The 19725-nt window shown below is 38.3% G+C and overlaps 2 protein-coding genes across 4 annotated transcripts in view; both read left to right on the forward strand.

Moving 5' to 3' along the window:
* LOC113164935 (B- and T-lymphocyte attenuator-like) overlaps window positions 1–4339 on the forward strand; it is a 5073-nt gene extending 734 nt beyond the window's left edge. Inside the window, exons 2-7 of the mRNA XM_026364497.1 lie at window positions 1–4; window positions 1607–1921; window positions 2121–2162; window positions 2326–2457; window positions 2559–2593; window positions 2703–4339. Of these exons, the coding sequence (XP_026220282.1) occupies window positions 1–4; window positions 1607–1921; window positions 2121–2162; window positions 2326–2457; window positions 2559–2593; window positions 2703–2864 (690 nt within the window). The 3' untranslated portion in view covers window positions 2865–4339. The remainder of the gene's footprint in view (window positions 5–1606; window positions 1922–2120; window positions 2163–2325; window positions 2458–2558; window positions 2594–2702) is intronic.
* An 8085-nt stretch (window positions 4340–12424) lies between these two features.
* Window positions 12425–19099, forward strand: LOC113163201 (B- and T-lymphocyte attenuator-like). Of its 3 annotated transcripts, none has more exons than XM_026361590.1 (5): window positions 12425–12566; window positions 14553–14873; window positions 15041–15082; window positions 15197–15307; window positions 18874–19099. In XM_026361590.1, the coding sequence occupies exons 1-5, from the start codon at window positions 12494–12496 to the stop codon at window positions 18969–18971; spliced, it is 645 nt and encodes a 214-aa protein (XP_026217375.1). In that variant the 5' UTR covers window positions 12425–12493; the 3' UTR covers window positions 18972–19099. The 3 variants fall into 3 exon arrangements, with proteins under 3 accessions (XP_026217375.1, XP_026217376.1, XP_026217377.1); XM_026361591.1 differs by lacking the exon at window positions 18874–19099 and adding an exon at window positions 15484–16292; XM_026361592.1 differs by lacking the exon at window positions 12425–12566 and adding an exon at window positions 14189–14222.
* Window positions 19100–19725: the final 626 nt, after the last annotated feature.

Below are 19725 nucleotides of genomic sequence, written 5' to 3' on the forward strand. Positions count from 1 at the left end.
GACAGTAAGTTTATTATTTTTTCACACAGCTTCTCAGTGTCTGCTTTTTTGTAGAGTTACCTTTCCTTCCTCTGTAAACCACTGAAAAGTCAGCAGATTTTATTTTGTGCTGAGAGCTTTAGAGACACAATCTCAGTTCTTTGGTACAGGGTGAAGGCCTGATTTCTGTAAAGGTCACGAACTTTAAGGGGTTTTACTGTCCACTGTGGATTTAACATGTTGGAAGTGGAGAGTTAAAAGCAGGAAGCTGGAGTACGGTTACATCCCAAACATGTCTCGGTACAATTTAGTGTAACACAAATCAGATATCGGGGTGTGTTCATCCTATTCCGACTCAAGCGTGTTACATTAAAAGTGTTGAAATTTTACTACAAACATCTGTTCAGCAGGCAAACATGATGGCACGTGGTGTTTTTTTATGATACTTTCATTTTATTTTTTCCGAAACCAGCAGAGCGTTGGAGCTTGATGCTTGAAGAGTTTCACTTTAAAATGAAAGAGGCAGGAATTTTTCTAAAAGCACGACTCAAAACACTTTTTTTTCTACAACCTACTCATTGACTTTATCAGCAGTGCACCCACTTCCTGACTTTCTGAAATGTTGATTTAGACAATGAAGATGATTATTTTCATAAGTGACCATTTGAAATTGGCCCACTGCATTAAAAACTATATATGTAACTTCTTATTTTAAACCACACTGTATGTGTCTGACTGAGTTTATCTGTGGCCACTAACCATAGTTTTATTTATATATTTTTTATGTTCTTTGGTTTCATATTATTCAATGAGGACTCACTGTGAATCAGTCATCTAAATTACTTTGAACTTAATTCAAAGAAGAATCCTCCAAAATAATAGTGCTACTATACAGTATACGTGTTACACCAGTAAACCCATCTGCTCTTTATTAATGTTTAATACTCATGAATTATAATGTCTATTCTGTAACAGTTCTGGAGCTGTTGACTGCACCACACTGACCATATACTACATATACAGTAGTGTTATAGAGTAAACCACACATTACATTAGATCATTATGGATTTTTCTTTTAGCTAAACTGAATGACGAACTTCCCTTTTCAGATTTGAGACTGTTTTAATCCTGGAAAACCCGAAACACAAGACACAAACCTGAGAACAGAGCGGTTTTATCTGCTCATAGTTGATATGGTGCAGATACATGTTTGTCACAAACAACAACATTTATGATCAGTGCGATATCTGATATGTTCTAGTATAAAAACAAGTTAAATTAACCCGTGTGATGTTGCTGAACTTAACAGTTTATTCAAAGTAATAAAGTGAATTGCAATGACGTTATAAAACAGGTAGGTTTCACTCTCAGTTCCTTTAAACAGAGATGATACTGTTAATATACATTTCAAATGTGTGTTTATTGTTAACTACTGTAAGAGTTCCCATAAACCATCCTTCATAGAAAATATTTATCTGGTGCTGTTGGTCTTAATAATCTTTTGTTAAAAATGTTTTTGTAATATCCTGTTCAACTTCAGCTGTTTTCATAGTGTCAAGCAGAGATGAATCATTTCAAATTTCTCATTCGTAATCTTCATGTGTTTGTTGTTATTTTTCTTCTGTAGGTGAAGATTCAAAATGTGAAACAGAAATCAAAGTTCGACGCAACACAATTTTCAAAGCCGTCGTTGGACAAGAACTCAGGATTAACTGCACAGTTGTTTTCTGCAACAATTCAGTCTCCTGGTACAAAGTTGAGAAAACTGCTGTTCCTGTGAACATCAGCAACGACAGCCACATTAAAACAGACTGGAAAAGTTTAACAAATGTAGAAGGGATTTCATTTTTAATGTTCAGAAACATTCTCAGTAGTGACTCAGGACTGTATGGTTGTCAAAGTGGAGGCAGTGTGAGTCACACTATCAATGTCTCTGTTCACGGTGAGTTCCTTATTAATCTAACACATATTAAATAGAACATACTGACCCATTAAAACCCGTGTTCAGATAAAACTAATTACATTACATAACTGAAAAAGTGCTGCATTTTGATTTAAATTGAAACTATAAAATATTTCTGACATTAGATTCCCCTTATCTCCTTTTATATCCACTTTACATTGACTGTGCTGTTTTATAGATATTGCAGAGACGACCACTGATCTATGGAACAACACCACAAGTAAGAAGAATGTTAACTGTACAGATCTGTTCAGGAACCTCACAGCTGTTTCACCTGGGTTCCATGACTTCATTTATTGTGGATACTTACTGCCTGTATTATTTAAGATTTAATACATAAACATACATTCATGTTAAGCCAGACCTTGCTTTTTTTCTTTCAGCTCAAACTACAAATGGTAATTCTGAAGATGACAAAGATGATCTATGGATGTACATTTACTGTGCTGCTGGGATTGTGGGATTCGTCGTCCTAGTGATCATCATATCTGTCATATCAATGCAAGGGTGTAAAGGTGAGATGTTCAAAATTTTAATTTGTTTAAATAGAATTACTTGAATTCTTATAGAAACAAACAGTAAAACAGTAACTAACACCAAAATGTGCACCATGCAGGCAAATCAAAGAAAAAGACCCAAACTGATAATCAGGTAAGACAAGCATTTACATCCTATATCCTCCTTATCCACCCATTTTAATTTATCAGTTATTTTAATGGGAAATAATTACTTATACTTACATATATGTTTATTTTTGAAGTACATGGAATTCCCATGGTGGAGCAACCTTCGTCACAGCGTCCGCCCAGAGGAAGTCCCTCGACCCCATCCTCTCAGAGATCTATCCGGAGAACACAGCAGCTCCCAGAGCCCAGTGATCTGCCAGTGCCGAGAGATAACGAACATGTTTTATGGCAGATAAGAGAGGACAGAAAAGAAAGAGGAATGTGTGGAGGAAGAGGGCAGCTCTGTCGTGTATGCTGCACTCAACCATCAGCTGCCACCACGGGCTGCTGCGAGGCCACTGAGGCCACAGGAGGAGTGTTCAGAGTACGCAGCTATCCGTGTGTTTTAGAAGAACCAACGCCCTCCGGACTTTATCACTTTAAATCAGAGGACGTCTCATTATGTGGAGTAACACGTATCCTGATGATGGATCTTGATGGATTAAACTCATACTGCCCCTCACACTAGAAGACTATGAACAGTTAATACTGGTGTAATCCAGAGGATCTCACGAAGGAAAATTATGGAATACAGAAAACAGAATACAACAACTTTCTCACTGAAAGGAGTGCAGATCCGTTAAACGTGTCTAGGATCGTGTCTTTTTTTTTTACCATCTGACCCAGTCTACCTGAGAATATTTACCCAGTATGTGCTTATATTTAGCATCTTCTTTAACATGTACCAATATGGATGATAAATGTGAAGAAAAGAAAGTGAGACATAAATGAAATGATCATCAAGCGCACTAGATCTCTTTCAGCCTGCGTTCTCATTAAATACACAGTGTTGTGTGTCCTTACGACAAAGAACTGTGTGAATCACAGGTGTACCTGGTTCAGTGTGGTAGAAACTAAGGGAACTAAAGACAGGAAGTGAAACTATTTTGTCACCAATAGATGTAAAGTAGACTATTATTTGAAACACACTGCGTCACCCCCCCGTTGTTGAGGTTTTATTTCTCCCAGAACATGAGCTTCAACGAAGTGAGAACTTGTTGTAATGTGATTTGACGTACGTGCAGCAAACACAGGCCGTCTAGATAGTGCTGAAAATCTGATTTCAATTACATGATTGTACCAGAGTCCCTCATCTGCATGTGTCTATTTAGCACGTAGTGAGCAACAAGCGGAGACAGGCCCAAACCAGAGCTCAATTGTCTGAAGACTATTAAAACACTCAAATCATCCACACTGAACTTTATTTTGGGTCAGTCAAACACAAACTGTCTTGCTGTTTAATTTAAATCCACCTACAAGTCTTCAGACAGCCTGAATCTTCGTCTGCAGGATAAGTAGCCAGGACGATCTCTTACCAAACAAAACTTCTACCGAACTTATTTCCAGCTCACGATGATTAGTTTGGTCGGTGGCTTGGTGTGAATGTTTTGTGTGATGCACTCACTGCACATCAATACTGCGGGTTTGTGCTGTTGCACACCCATGACTTGAATTTCTATGATATGATAACAGTTATGGTTTCATGACCCTTTAACCTGTATCATATTAACTACTGAGTAACCTTCTGACTGTCTGAATGAATATTGAGCTTTATTGTGATGTTGTTGTGTGCTTTGAAAATGAGAATGTAATAATATTCTGATCATTTTGTGCAATCAAATCATAATTTGTATTCATAACTTTCTGATTTGAATGAAGGCTGATGAAACACTGCTGGCTCCCCTTTGTTCTTTCTGTTCATTAGTGTACTAATGAATAGACGCACAAATGTTCACTCATCAAGTAAATAGCAGAATAAATAGCACGTAGTGTGTAATTCACACACACAGCACTCTTTGACACAGATAGTGTTAAGATTGTGCATGCTGACTGTATTTGCCTTTACAAATACAGCAAAGACCACTTTACCAAAAAGAGGAAGTACAGTTGACTCTATGCTAATTACTGTGAACACGACCAGAGAATTAATTGTTTTACAGATGTGTATAATTTGTCCTTCAAGTGTTGAGCTCTAACTACTGTCTTTCATGTGTCCATTCTGGCAACACTCGTCCTGACTCTGGATGCTGATAATAAATTATTGTTTATTCTTCCTACATTGTTCATTTTCAGTCTGACAAGGTTCAGTTACTGGCTGTCGCTGTGTCACAAAGTCCTGTATTCACAAACATGAATCACAATGTTTTGCAGATATAAGCATTGTAAAGACCGAAAAAGCATCAGATATTCCCGTTTGACAAACAAAACAAAATTGAAGGAAATCTACAAAGCTTTACAATTGGACCACACAGAAAGCTTTAAGATGAGTCTTGTTCAGTTTTTGCTCTTAAGGATCAAGTATCCATTGATGATTTGATGTTTTATGAAAAGTATTAAAGGTGCAGTCCTTGAATTTAATTCATTCCACTTTACAGCAAAGACACACACGTGGCAATTCTGTTCTAACAAAGACTACAGCATTAAGGGAGGAGATATGTGTGTAAAATGATAATTATAATTATAATTATTATTTAAATACATTTTCTTCACTGTAAAAAATATAAGCCGACACACTCCACAACAGATCATAACTGCATCTTACATTACGTAAGCAAGACTGTGGAGCAGCTCTATTCTTAAACCGAGGCAGCAAAACATAACCACACAACCTAACGGTCTTATTTAAGATTTGTGTTTGGGGAAAACATTGACATGAATGTTCTTTTTTTAGCAGATGATCACACTGAGCTGAGGTGTACTACAAAGAACACATCCTTTAAAGTAAAACCACATTATGTTTGGTGCTAGAACTTAGCTTGTTCAACAAACCATCAAACAAACAATGACCAGGACAACGTGCACCACTAACACCACTTTACAGCTACAGCTACAGAAATGAGTGGTTCAGCTGCACATTAAACATCATGCAAACCTTCCTGCAAATGTTATTTGGGTCCATTTAGATGCTGGTGTGGTTCCTGATGCTATCGCAGCGAACACTGTGCTAACTGCCCACGACGTGCAATCTAGACCACAGGTTTCTTAGTTTGCCACCTCTGCTGAAGCTCAAGGCGTCAGCTGCTGTTATTTAAACACAGACATATTATTTTGACTGCAAAGAGGGATTGTTCAATGTGATTTCAAGACTGGCAAACTAACCCTGATCCCAACCCACAGTGTAATATTCATTAATGTGAGCCTAATGCTGCTGTGCAGTTATTTATTGGCAGCATTTCTTACAGACAGTAAGGCTAAGGCAGAAAAGAGAAACCACAGGCGACTTCCTAGCTTGTCTAACTGTCTTGAATTTCCAATGTGATGACTGCATCTTGTGTGTAAGCATTTGTATGACCTAATTTACTTTAGTATCATCATATCAGCACAGTTTGTGAAGCTTTGCTTGGAGAAGACCTTAAGAATAACTGCACTGTCACTTTCTGCAACAGTTTCCTGGTGTAAACATGAGGAAACTGCCTCTATCCAGCTGTGACAGACACTTTAAAATGCAGTAGTAATAAGTGATGTAGAGGTCATATCATATTTGGTTTTCAAAACATTCTCGGAAGTGACTCAGTCAAGTATCACTGACGAAGTGGGTGAGTCAAACCATCAACTTGGTGAGTGATTGTTCTGTACAGCGGAGCTTTATACAGTGAATTCAGAAAGTATTGAGACCCACTTCACTTCTTTCAGTTATGTACGTTGGAGCCTGATACTACAACCGTTCAAATTCCACCTGTGGTTAATTAAATTAGTTGGAATAGACGGCTAGAGTGAAGACTCTGCTCAGTGCAGAACCAACGAATACCTGCGTAAAGCACTCTCAGACTGTGAGGAATTATGAAGTACAAGCTTTCACCCTTTCAAGATAAATAAACAACATATTCATGACATGTTATTATTTTCAGCCCACCACAGGGACAGGAATTCTTATGGCTTACGCTTTATATTTAGATGCAAAACTAATATAAAAAGCCTGTGCCCTGTGCTTGTTTACCTTACAGGAAGGATATCTGAAAACACTTTTTTAACAAATGTGTATTGTCATTCATCATCATAGGGATGAAATTTAGAACATTAACTGACTGTCATCTGATGTCTAACCTTAATATCCACTGTGCAAGAGAATCAAGGACCATAATCAAGGACCTGACCTGGCAACTTCTGTACCAACCATGCAACAAGTAACTGAATTTCACTAAGGGGCACAATATGGTGGTTAGTCTCCAATCTAAAACAGACAGACAGACACTCTCTCAAATTACCGCCTGTTTAAGTAAACCTCAAATGCTAATAATCAGATTTGACTTTTGGATTTTGGTATTTCCATTGGATTTACTAAGAATATATCAGATCAACGCTGATAAATAGAGCTGAGTGTTATTAAGTATCCTCCTCCAGCGCTCTTTTACCTGTTTTGACACTTACAGTATAGTGTTAATTACGTGTATGTTCACTGTATTTTCCTTCACAGCATAAACTAACAGGGGTATACACACACACACACACACACACACACACACACACACACACACACACACACACACACACACACACACAGACACACCAGAGACCACTGTAAGCAAAAAACACGGAAGGAAGCACATACAACCACATGTCATTTACTATAAATGATAAAGAGCATACCAACATAGGTGAACAACTGGTTCTTTAAGTGTTTCCACCATGAGATCTAACTGTCTGACCATCGTTCATGCGTTCATTTTGGCGACACTCGTCATCACTTTGGATGCTGATAGTAAGTTTTTGTATTTATTCTTTGTATATTTCTCACTGTGAGGAGGGTATGGTAACTGTCTTTGTTTCTCTTTTGCAGGGAAATATATTCAGAAATATGAATCAGAAAAGAGATGTGTTCTAACATTAAATTGTTAAAAATATTTATAATATACTCCTCACACATACACATAAATCTAGCGCAGGTGAACAGTGGACATATTTAACTGGACACACCCAATGAAACAGTGCTGCATTAAAAATGAGTTGACAGTTAATGAAAAAATTAAAAGTAAAACTACATACTGAGCAGTAGAACAGCAGGTTAATAACTGAATCTACTTTTACCTGCACCTTATGAATTTTCTGTGTGTTGGCCACAGCCGCAGCATCAGAAACACTGACAACGTTTTATTCTTCCTGTAATACCTTTTAAAATGTTAGTATCTAGCCACAGGGGTTGCAAGCCAGTGATTTCTGTGCCGGTCCCAAGCCCGGATAAATAGAGAGGGTTGCGTCAGGAAAGGCATCCGGCGTAAAAATTGCCAAAATAACCATGCAAATCATCCACAAGACTTTCATACCGGATCGGTCGAGGCCCGGGTTAACAACGACCGCCACCGATGCTGTTAACCTACAGCGTGGGTTAGAAGAGAAGGAGAGATTCTGGAGTGAGTTTGATGAGGTCATAGAGAGTATCCCCAGAGGAGAGAGAGTTGTTGTTGGAGCAGACTTCAATGGGCATGTTGGTGAGGGCAACAGAGGTGATGAGGAGGTGATGGGCAGGTTTGGTGTGAAGGAAAGGAATCTGGAAGGACAGATGGTGGTGGACTTTGCTAAGAGGATGGAAATGGCTGTAGTCAACACCTACTTCCAGAAGCGAGAGGAACATAGAGTGACATACAGAAGTGGAGGTAGGAGTACGCAGGTGGACTACATCCTATGTAGACGAGGTCATTTGAGAGAGGTTAGTGACTGCAAAGTGGTGGTAGGAGAGAGTGTAGCCAGACAGCACCGCATGGTGGTGTGTAAGATGACTCTGGAGGTCAGGAAGAAGAAGAGAGGGAAGACAGAAAAGAAGACCAAGTGGTGGATGTTAAAGAATGAAGAAACTTGTGAGGAATTCAGACAGACGTTGAGACAGGTTCTTGGTGGTCAGGATGAGCTTCCAGATGACTGGGAAACTACAGCAGAGGTTATCAGGGAAACGGGTAGGTAGGTGCTAGGTGTGTCATCTGGAAAGAGGAAAGAAGGTAAAGACACTTGGTGGTGGAATGAGGAAGTACAGGAATGCATCCAGAGGAAGAAGTTAGCTAGAAGGAAGTGGGATGTAGAAAGGACTGAGGAAAGTAGACAGGAGTACAAGGAAGCGCAGCGTAGAGTGAAGAGGGAGGTGGCAAAGGCCAAACAGAAAGCTTACGATGAGCTGTATGACAGGTTAGACACAAAGGAAGGAGAGAAGGACTTGTACAGGCTAGCCAGACAGAGAGATAGAAATGGGAAGGATGTGCAACAGGTAAGGGTGATTAAGGACAGAGATGGAAAGGTGCTAACAACCCAGGAGAGTGTGCAGAAAAGATGGAAGGAGTATTTTGAGGATCTGATGAATGAGGAAAATGACAGGGAAAGAAGGGAGGAAGATGTGGATGTTGTAGAGCAGGAAGTAGCAGAGATTGGAAAGGATGAGGTTAGGAAGGCTCTGAAAAGGATGAAGAGTGGAAAGACTGTTGGTCCTGATGACGTACCTGTGGAGGTGTGGAAGTGCTTAGGAGAGACAGCAGTGGAGTTTTTAACCAGTTTGTTCAATAGGATTCTAGAGAGTGAGAAGATGCCTGAGGAATGGAGGAGAAGCGTTCTGGTTCCGATCTGTAAGAACAAGGGTGACACGCAGAACTGCAGCAACTATAGAGGAATAAAGTTGATGAGCCACACAATGAAGCTGTGGGAAAGAGTAGTGGAAGCCAGGCTTAGGAAGAAGGTGGAGATTTGTGAGCAGCAGTATGGTTTCATGCCCCGTAAGAGCACCACTGATGCCATTTTTGCTTTGAGAATGTTGATGGAAAAGTACAGAGATGGTCAGAAGGAGCTGCATTGTGTCTTTGTAGATTTAGAGAAGGCGTATGACAGGGTGCCGAGGGAGGAGCTGTGGTACTGTATGAGGTCGTCTGGAGTGGCAGAGAAGTACGTCAGAGTAGTTCAGGACATGTATGAGAGAAGTATGACGGTGGTGAGATGTGCTGTAGGTCAGACAGAGGAGTTCAAGGTGGAGGTGGGACTACACCAAGGATCAGCTTTGAGTCCCTTCTTGTTTGCTATGCTGATGGACAGGCTGACAGATGAGGTCAGACAGGAATCACCCTGGACAATGATGTTTGCGGATGACATTGTGATTTGCAGTGAGAGTAGAGAGCAGGTGGAGGAACAGCTGGAAAGGTGGAGGTTTGCTCTGGAAAGAAGAGGCATGAAGGTCAGTTGTAGTAAGACAGAATACATGTGTCTGAACGAGAGGGATCCAGGTAGAAATGTTAGGTTACAGGGGGCTGAGGTGAAGAAGGTGCAAGAGTTTAAGTACTTGGGGTCAACAGTTCAGTGTGATGGAGAGTGTGGAAAAGAGGTGAAGAGGAGAGTGCAGGCAGGTTGGAGTGGGTGGAGGAAAGTGTCAGGAGTGTTGTGTGACAGAAGAGTGTCAGCAAGACTCAAAGGAAAGGTGTACAAGACAGTGGTGAGACCAGCTCTGCTCTATGGGTTAGAGACGGTAGCAGTGAGAAAGAGACAAGAGGCTGAGATGGAGGTAGCAGAGATGAAGATGTTGAGGTTCTCCTTAGGAGTGACCAGGTTAGACAGGATAAGGAACGAGTACATCAGAGGGACGGCTCACGTTGTCTGTGTTAGCGACAAAGTCAGAGAGGCCAGACTGAGATGGTTCGGACATGTTCAGAGGAGGGATAGTGAGTATATTGGTAGAAGGATGTTGGAGATGGAGCTGCCAGGCAGGAGGGCAAGAGGACGACCAAAGAGGAGATATATGGATGTCTTAACAGAGGACATGAGGTTGGCTAATGTTAGGGTAGAAGATGTTCATGATAGATTTAGGTGGAAAAGGATGATTCGCTGTGGCGACCCCTGATGGGAAAAGCCGAAAGAAGAAGAAGAAGTATGACAAAATATTGTTATTTCTAATCTCTGTGACATGTCACCTTTCTGCTGTAGGTGAAGATTTAAATTGCGAAACAGAAATCAAAGTTCGACGCAACACAGTTTTCAAAGCCGTCGCTGGACAAGAACTCAGGATTAACTGCACAGTTGTTTTCTGTAACAATTCACCAACTGTCTCCTGGTACAAACTTGAGAAAACTGCTGTTCCTGTGGACATCAGCAGCGGCAGCCACATTAAAACAGACTGGATAACGTTAAAACATTTAGAAGGGATTTCATTATTGGTTTTCAGAAACATTCTCAGTAGTGACTCAGGACAGTATAGATGTCAAAGTGGAGGCAGTGTGAGTCACAACATCAACGTCTCTGTTCTTGGTGAGTTCTTCATTCACCTAACACATCTGAAATGGAAAGTTCTGACCCAAGAAAGCTGAGTTTGAATCAAACAATTCTATTTCAAACACTTGCTGAATAACAATTTTAAAAAGTCATTTAATTTAAAACTATAAAATGTTTCTGTCTCTGTTCATAGTGAGTGTTGTTTTCTAAGATTAATTTACAAACCTTCATAATTTATTAAATAATGAGACTGAAGCTGTCACCTTTGCAGCAAATAAACAATTTGAATCTGTTTCAGGTGATTCCACCACAGTGACATGGACGACTGTGGATCTTACTACACCTTCATATAGTGGTATTGCTGTATGGACCATATAATATGGCTCATTAATGAGTTTAATACACTATAGATTCATGCTGTGCTAACTATTTTCGTCTATGTTGCAGTGAACACAGCTCCAGACACTTTCTGGTCATTTGTGTACCGTGTTGTGGGAATCATGGTCTTTGTCTTAATGATGATAGCGATATATGTTACACCCAAGCCCACGTGTAAAGGTGAGACCTTTTGATTGTTGCACACAGTAGTTGATCTTCAGCATTGGTCGGCTCTGCAGTCTGCAGACCTCCTGCTCAGAAGATAATGTCTCAGCTGACATAAAGCTGAGAATAGTAATGGTTATTATCTGATGTCTAACCTAGGAGTCCCATGTGCAAGACAATCCCGGACCAAAACAGACATAGATCGAGAGAGCAGGGTTGGTGGCTTGAACCCAGACTCTTCCCCTTCATGGTGAAGTGTTCTTGGTCAAGTTGTCCCAGCGCTTCACATAGTAGCTAAACTGTAATGTGTGCAACCTGCATTCCTCAGCAACGATGAATAAAGTAGTTAAGGCTATAGATTAATATCAAAACATTTCATATGGCTAATTACAAAACTGTCATCTTACTGTCTGTGAGTTCAAAGTCTGATTTGCTACAGTTTGTTTTTCGGTGACATAAAGCTCCACTGTTCAAATACTATTAAAAACTCTTTATTAATCACACTGTTGCACTGGTTGACATGTTTCTTCATTATCTGTAGTTTACTTTAAATAAAATTTAAATCATTCAAACACACAGCTTCGTTTACTAGAACACAACAAATGAGTAGAGTGATGCACTACTGAAAATAGTCCCCAACAAATTTACTCTGTAAACCTGTTTTAGTAATATTCTCTACAAGTGGGGGTAGGACTACAAAGCCCACAGTCCTCTGTTCTTGTGGTGTCATCGGTACATAGGGTACATTTCCGCTACAGCATTTTCACGATATGCTTCTTCTGCCACACTGGTGCAAAAACCACACAAAAGACCCGTGCTGAAGAAAACTGCATAAAGCTGTGTTTGGCAAACACTTAAAATAGAGACCAGTGTGTTATTCAGTGTCTTCTTACAACACTTTTTAACCTACTTTGACACACAAAGTATTAATGATGTGTATGTTCAGTGTATTTCCCTTCACAGCACAAACTAACAGGATACCCCCACCATAGCCCACCATAATAACTTAACAGGAAGTACAAATAACCACATGTCATTTACTGTGATAAAGAGCACAACTACAATGTGCATCACAGTATAGACGTGTATAACGTTTTCAAGTGTTTCCACCATGAGATCTAACTGTCTGACCATCGTTCATGTGTTCGTCTTGGTGACACTCGTCCTCACTCTGGATGCTGATGGTAAGTTATTGTTTATTCTTTGTACTGAGCAGGGTGTGGTTACTGTCCTTGTTTTTTTTCGCACACAAAATATAAATCAGATACGAGACGTTTACTGATTTTAAAGATTATAAATAGTGATAACATTTAAAATATACCTATTATAAAAGTCATATATGAATTTAAAGCAAGTGAACACTAGACCATAGATTTAACTAACAGTCCAGCATTAAAAGGAAAGAGTATGTGTTGATGGTTGATGGAACAGTGGTAAACACTAACCTACTGTGTAGTACAACAACCGAGTAATGATTTCTTCTTTAAGTCACCATTAATACAAGTGGTGCAGCTATTTTGTCTTCTCCTAATCTTGGGATCTTTACTTCCACATTCTGATGAATTTTCAGTTTCAATTTAATCAAACTAAACTCAGTTGTTTTAAAAAGCAACACAAGTCACAACAAAAGTCATCTCAGGACACTTTACAGAGGTTAATGTTTAGGACCTCCAATAGAAAACCCAACAACCTACTTGAGCAGCACCAGGCGACAGCAGAGAGGAAAAACTCCTGTAAACGGAAGAAAGATTCAATAGAACCAGGCTCAGGGTGGGCGGAAATCTGCCTCGACCAGCCAGGGTGAGTGGAAAGAGGAGAGAGAAAAGAACAACATGCAACAAAAGAACAACGTGTTTAATGGTCACAGCTGCAGCATGAAAACCCCCTAACAACGTTTACTCGTATCCAATCCAATTTCTATGTTTAGTCACTTTCCTGCTGCAGGTGAAGGTTTGACACAGAATGAACAATATTAAAATATTAGAAGTGATATCGTACCTGTTCGAAATGACTTGAGCTGTTGGTCTATTAATAGTTTGTCCCAAAAACTCCTTTAAAACCCTCTATTTCATCCAAATAGTTGTAGCCAGAGTTCTGACTGGAATTAGGAAGAGAGATCATATTTCTCGTACATCAGCTTCTCTCCATTGGCTCCCTGTAAAATCCAGAATTGAATTCAAAATTGTTCTTCTCACTTATAAATCACTTAATAATCAGGCTCCAACTTATCTAAAAAACCTCATAGTTTCATATTTTCCAAGCAGAACTCTCCGTTCTCAGGCTGCAGGTTTCCTTGTGGTTCCTAGAGTTTCTAAATGTAGAATGGGAGGCAGAGCCTTTAGCTACCAAGCCCCTCTCTTGTGGAACCAGGCTATGTTTTAAGACTAGACTTAAAACTTTCCTTTTTCATAAAGCTTATAGTTAGAGATGGATCAGATGACTCTGGACCATCTCTTAGTTGTGCTGCTATAGGTTAGTCTGCTGGGGGAACACTACTGATAAACTGAGATCCTCTCCTCTCTCCTTACTCCTGTATCAATGCAAATGCCACCATTTCATGTCATTAACTTTGTGTCTTCTCTCTCCTGTAGTTGTGTTTCCTCCTCTCTGTCTCTTTCTCTCTGTACTTTTCTGTAGGTATCCTCGGCCTGGAGCTGTACATCTCCAGAAACCAGTTGACCTGCCCAATGTTCTTGCTGTTTGTTGTTGGTTGTTGTTGTCTGCTGTTCTTTTCTTTCTCCTCTTTCCACTCACCCCAACCTGATCCTGGTTCTGCTGGAGGTTTCTTCGACTGAAGGAAGTTTTTCCTCTCCACTGTGGCCTAATGCTACTCAAGTGGGGTTGTTGGGTTTTCTATATAATTCTGTATATAGTTATATTCTTCTATATCCACATCTTAAACCTTAAACACTGTCAAGTGCATTGAGATAACTTTTGTTGTGATTTCGTGCCATATAAAACTGAATTGAATTGAAATTAATTGAATTGAATTGAATTGAATTGAATTGAATTGAATTGAATTGAATTGAATTGAATTGAATTGAATTGAACTGTTGAAGACTGTGTTTAAAATCTCACATTCACTAAAGAACATTTGTCATTATCAAAAAAAGAACATTTATTTTCTCATTTGTAATCTGCATGTGTTTATTGTTATTTTTCTTCTTTAGGTAAAGATTTAAATTGTGAAACAGAAATCAAAGTCCGTCGCAACACAGTTTACGAAGCCGTCGTTGGACAAGAACTCAGGATTAACTGCACAGTTGTTTTCTGTAACAATTCACAAACAGTCTACTGGTTTAAATTTGAGAAGACTCCTGTTCCTGTCAACATCAGCAGTGGGAGCCACATTAAAACAGACTGGATAACGTTAAAACATTTTAGAGGGATTTCATCACTGATTTTCAAAAACATTCTCAGTAGTGACTCAGGACAGTATCGTTGTCAGAGTGGAGGCAGTGTGAGTCACACCATCAACGTCTCTGTTCATGGTGAGTGTCATTCATGTCCTGAAGGACTGTTTCTATACTGGACTGTGATAACTAGGAAATATAATTATTACATTAATGATTGATTCATTTACAACCTTTCACTATTTATTAGCACACTGAAGCTGTCAGCTTTTTTGCATTAAATAAACAACTTGAATGTGTTTCAGATCATGTTGAGTCCACCACAATGACATGGACACTGGAACCAGGTCAGACCTTGATCTACACTCTTGCGGTGGGATTGTTGTCTCACATACATTTCTCACTTAAAAGACAGGTTGCATAAAATCATGCTGACTTAAATGTTCTTTACTCTCCTGCAGAGAACCTGACTCAGGACTCTTTGTGGCATTATGTGTACAGTGCTGTTGGAGTCATTGTGTTTGTGATCATAGTGACATCGATATCTATTGCACTAATGAAAGCATGTGAAGGTGAGATTTAGGATCGTTACATAAGTAGTCAAGTGATTCTTCAGCATCTTCAGACCTCCTGCTGTAAAGACAAGGGGGTCACCTGACAAACAAAAAAGGGAAAACAGATATGAAATTGTAAAAATTATAATGAAACTGATGAAACAGAAACTGATCTCACTTTGTTTTTATCTTAGGTGTCCACTGTGCAAAAGGATCCAGGACCACAACAGATCCGAACCCTGAAGCTTCTGACCACGAATCAGATATTTATGAGAATGACATGTGATGACGGAGTCTGTGCTTTGAAATCTGTCACGTTAAAACTCATGATATTAAGGCTGTGATTAATATCAAATACTATAAACTAAATCTGATGTATTACATTCTTATGATTTGCAGAATGAGAAAGACCAAAAGCAGCACAGCTTAGAAAAGGATTTTTTTTCTAGAAGCTTCTAGACTATTTGTCTTGGTTTGTGTGTTTTGTGTAACACACTCACTGTTGATATTGAAATTCTGACTTTGTGGTTTGTGATTTGCATCAATATTAGTATTAGTTATTAGTAGTAGTTTGTGTTTCATCACTGCTCACTTTTCGTGTAAATTAATTTAATGTAAACCACCATTAAAGCAGAAATGTGTAATTAAAAAATCCCCAAACTTTCAAATCTTCCTAGATTTTGAAGCTGATATTTATCTAAATATATTTATATTTGAGCATTGTTGTGTATGTTGAGTACAGTTTCCTTCACAGCATGAACTGTAATGGGGGTACACACACAACAAGGCCACTGTACTCAAAAAACAGGAAGCACAGATAACCACATGTCATCTACTGTGATAAAGAGCACACCTACAGTATTAGATGTTTAGACAAGTGGAAAACTGGTTCTTCAGGTGTTTCCATCATGAGATCTAACTGTCTGACCATCGTTCATGTGTCCGTCTTGGCGACACTCTTCCTCATTCTGAATGCTGATAGTAAGTTATCGTATATTCTTTGTACATTTCTCAGTCTGATCAGTTTGTTAACTTTTATATACATTTTAAATTTGTTAAATAATTAGATAATAAATAATGTTTTCCAATTATTAGTGAAAATGTTTCAAATAGACCTTTTATACGTCATCACAAATCAAGAGCACATGAACCGTACACATAAACATTAGGGGACACACCCAAAAAGTCAACAGCTCAGAATCAAAATAAATGAATGTGTCCAGAAATAAACTAGACAGAATTAATTTAACTTACAGTTCGGAAAGTAAAAAAACACAATTAACATTTTAAAACCAAGGAAGGTTTAACATTAATGATTTCTAAACTGTGTAATGTGAAGTTGTGTGAAGGTTGTTTGATGATATATAAGATTTTCACTAATCTCGTACAAGAGGGAGCAGAGATGTAAACTTCCCTTTTTCTTCCCTTTTTTGTGCAATTGTTGCAAATGCTGCAAATGTGAGAATTAGGTACATTTCCTGTAACAGCATAAACTCTTAATAGCGGTACACACACACATGCACGCACACAAAGACCACCACAATCAAAAACAGGAAATGCAATTGACCACATGTCATTTACTCAGAGAAAGAGCACAACTCCAGTATTAGAGCAGTTTTATAGTTGCAAATAACTGATTATCAAGTGTTTCCACCATGAGATCTAACTGTCTGACCATCATTCTTGTGTCCGTCTTGGCGACACTTGTCCTCACTCTGGATGCTGATAGTAAGTTATTATATTTATTCTTTGTACAACGCTCACTCTCACTCTGGGTAGGGTGTGGTTACTGTCCTTTGCTAGCTAATGTATTTATGAATATGAATATGTTAAAGGTTATGAATAGGTAAAATATTTGAATATAATTCTACATACATCAAAGACGGATGTATAGTAGAGTATAATTTAGTTGAAACACTCGAAAACTCAACAGTGAACCATCAAAACCAAGAAAAATATTAATCAGTTTAAGTAATAAAAATGTGAATGTTTTATTTTTCCAGTTTCTATATTTTCACTTTCTTGCAGCAGGTGAAGTTTTTCTACACAGTTTTTGAAATTTTAGCTTTAAAAGACTTTAGAAACAACTGAACAGGTGATTTCTACAACAGTGTAACACCAAAAAACTCCTGTTGTAAACTTCAGAAAACCACAAAGTTTTGTTAGTTTTTATGTCACCAGCAGCAGATAAATTAAAATATTATTAAAAAAAGTGATACTCTAACTGGTATAAAGTGGTGCAGAGCTAGTGGTCCAATGGAGCCTATGCATGTTATTATCTAAAAAGGCTGAATTTATTTTCTGATTTGTAATCTTCATGTGTTTGTCATATTTTTTCTTCTGTAGGTGAAGATTTATATTGTGAAACAGAAATCAAAGTTCGACGCAACACAGTTTTCAAAGCCTTTGTTGGACAAGAACTCAGGATTAACTGCCCAGTTGTTTTCTGCAACGATTCACAAACAGTCTTCTGGTATAAAGTTGAGAAAACTGTTGTTCCTGTCACCATCGGCAACGACAGCCACATTAAAACAGACTGGAAAAGTTTAACAAATGTAGAAGGGATTTTATTTTTGATTTTCAAAAACATTCTCAGTAGTGACTCAGGACAGTATCGTTGTCAGAGTGGAGGCAGTGTGAGTCACACTATCAACGTCTCTGTTCACGGTGGGTATTTCAAAAATCTAACATATCTGAAATGGAAAGTTCTGACCCAAGAAACCTGAGTTTGGATAAAACAAGTTTTATTTCAAACATCTGCTAAATAATAACTTAAAAAAATGCTGCATTTTAGTTTTATTTAAAACTATTAAATATTTCTGCCATATGATTTCCATGAGTCCCTTTTACATTTAAGACATCTGTGTTGTTTTGTAGATAATAGAGAGCTGACCACTGCTACATGGACGGATAGAACAGGTAAGAAAAATGTCAACTTTACACTTTACATTATGTAATATTTTGGAATATCACAGTTTTCCTTTCCTATAAAAAAAAACGTCTTTTTATAGTAAGTTATTTCTGCACTGAATGATGTTGTCTCTATACTGGACTGTAATGATTAGGGAAAATATTTCTTACAGACATTGCATGATGAATTTTCAACCCTTTCAACTCACTATTCATTATCACACTGAAGCTCTCAACTGTTTTTCACTACATAAACAATTTAAATTTGTTACAGATCACGTTGAGGCCACAACAATGGCATCAATTTTGGAACCAGGTCAGATCTCAATCCACTCTCTTGCGGTGGGATTGTTGTCTCGCATACATTTCTTATTTTTATAAGACAGGTTCCATGAAATCATGCTGACTTAAATTCTTTACTCTCCTGCAGAGAACCCGACTCAGGACTCTTTGTGGCATTATGTGAACCGTGTTGTTGGAATGATTGGGTTTTTCCTCATACTGGCAATAATCTGTGTTGCATCAAAACAAGAGTGTAAAGGTGAGACATCTTGATTGTTGCATACAGTAGTTGACTGATTTTCCAGGATCTGCAGACTATTTAAAAAAAAATATATATACGTCATATGGAAACTGTAGAAACAGGAAATTATCTCACTTTATTTTTATCCTAGGTGTCCACTGTGCAGGAGGATCCAGGACCACAACAGATCCGAACCAGGAACCTTCTGACCACGAATCAGCAACAATTTCTGTTTATGAAAATGTGTGATGACTAAGTCTGTGCTTTGAAATTTGTCACGTTAAAACTCATGATATTAAGGCTGTGATTAATATCAAATACTATAACCTAAATCTGATGTATTACATTCTTATGATTTGCAGAATGAGAAAGACCAAAAGCAGCACAGAGCTTAAAAATTTATTATTTTTCTAGAGGTTTTCTAAACTATTTGTCTTGATTTAGTTGTTTTGTGTAACAGACTTGCTGTTAATATTGAAATTTTGACTTTGTGCTGTTGCAGTAGTGGTTTAATAAAATTTGAACCAGTTTCACTGATATTGTCTTGTGTTTTATCACTGCTCACTTTTAAATTCATTTAATGTAAATCACCATTGAAGCAGAAATGTTCAATTAAATAATCCCCAAACTTTCAAATCTTTGTAGATTTTGAAGCTGATATTTATATAAAATGTCCTTTTTGTGCATTGTTGTGTATGTTGAGTACAGTTTCCTTCACATCATGAACTCTAACGGAGGTACACCCACACCAGAGACCACTGTGATCAAAAAACCGGAAGCACAGATAACCACGTCATCTACTGTGATAAAGAGCACACCTACAGTATTAGATGTTTAGACAAGTGGAAAACTGTTTTTTCAGGTGTTTCCACCATGAGATCTAACTGTCTGACCATCATTCATGTGTCCGTTTTGGCGACACTTGTCCTCATTCTGGATGTTGATAGTAAGTTATCGTTTATTCTTTGTATGTTTCTCAGTCTGATCAGGGTTTGTTAACTTC

The sequence above is a fragment of the Anabas testudineus genome, chromosome 2, assembly GCF_900324465.2.
Source record: "Anabas testudineus chromosome 2, fAnaTes1.2, whole genome shotgun sequence".
NCBI classification, from domain to species: Eukaryota; Metazoa; Chordata; class Actinopteri; order Anabantiformes; family Anabantidae; genus Anabas; species Anabas testudineus.

Bases quoted from the DNA above. Each gene is read 5' to 3' on its own strand.
- LOC113163201 (XM_026361590.1), top strand. From the start codon at position 12,494: ATGAGATCTAACTGTCTGACCATCGTTCATGTGTTCGTCTTGGTGACA. The intron at 14,874-15,040 runs GTGAGTGTCATT...AATGTGTTTCAG, and splicing joins CATCAACGTCTCTGTTCATG to ATCATGTTGAGTCCACCACA. The intron at 15,308-18,873 runs GTGAGATTTAGG...TTTTTATCCTAG, and splicing joins ACTAATGAAAGCATGTGAAG to GTGTCCACTGTGCAGGAGGA.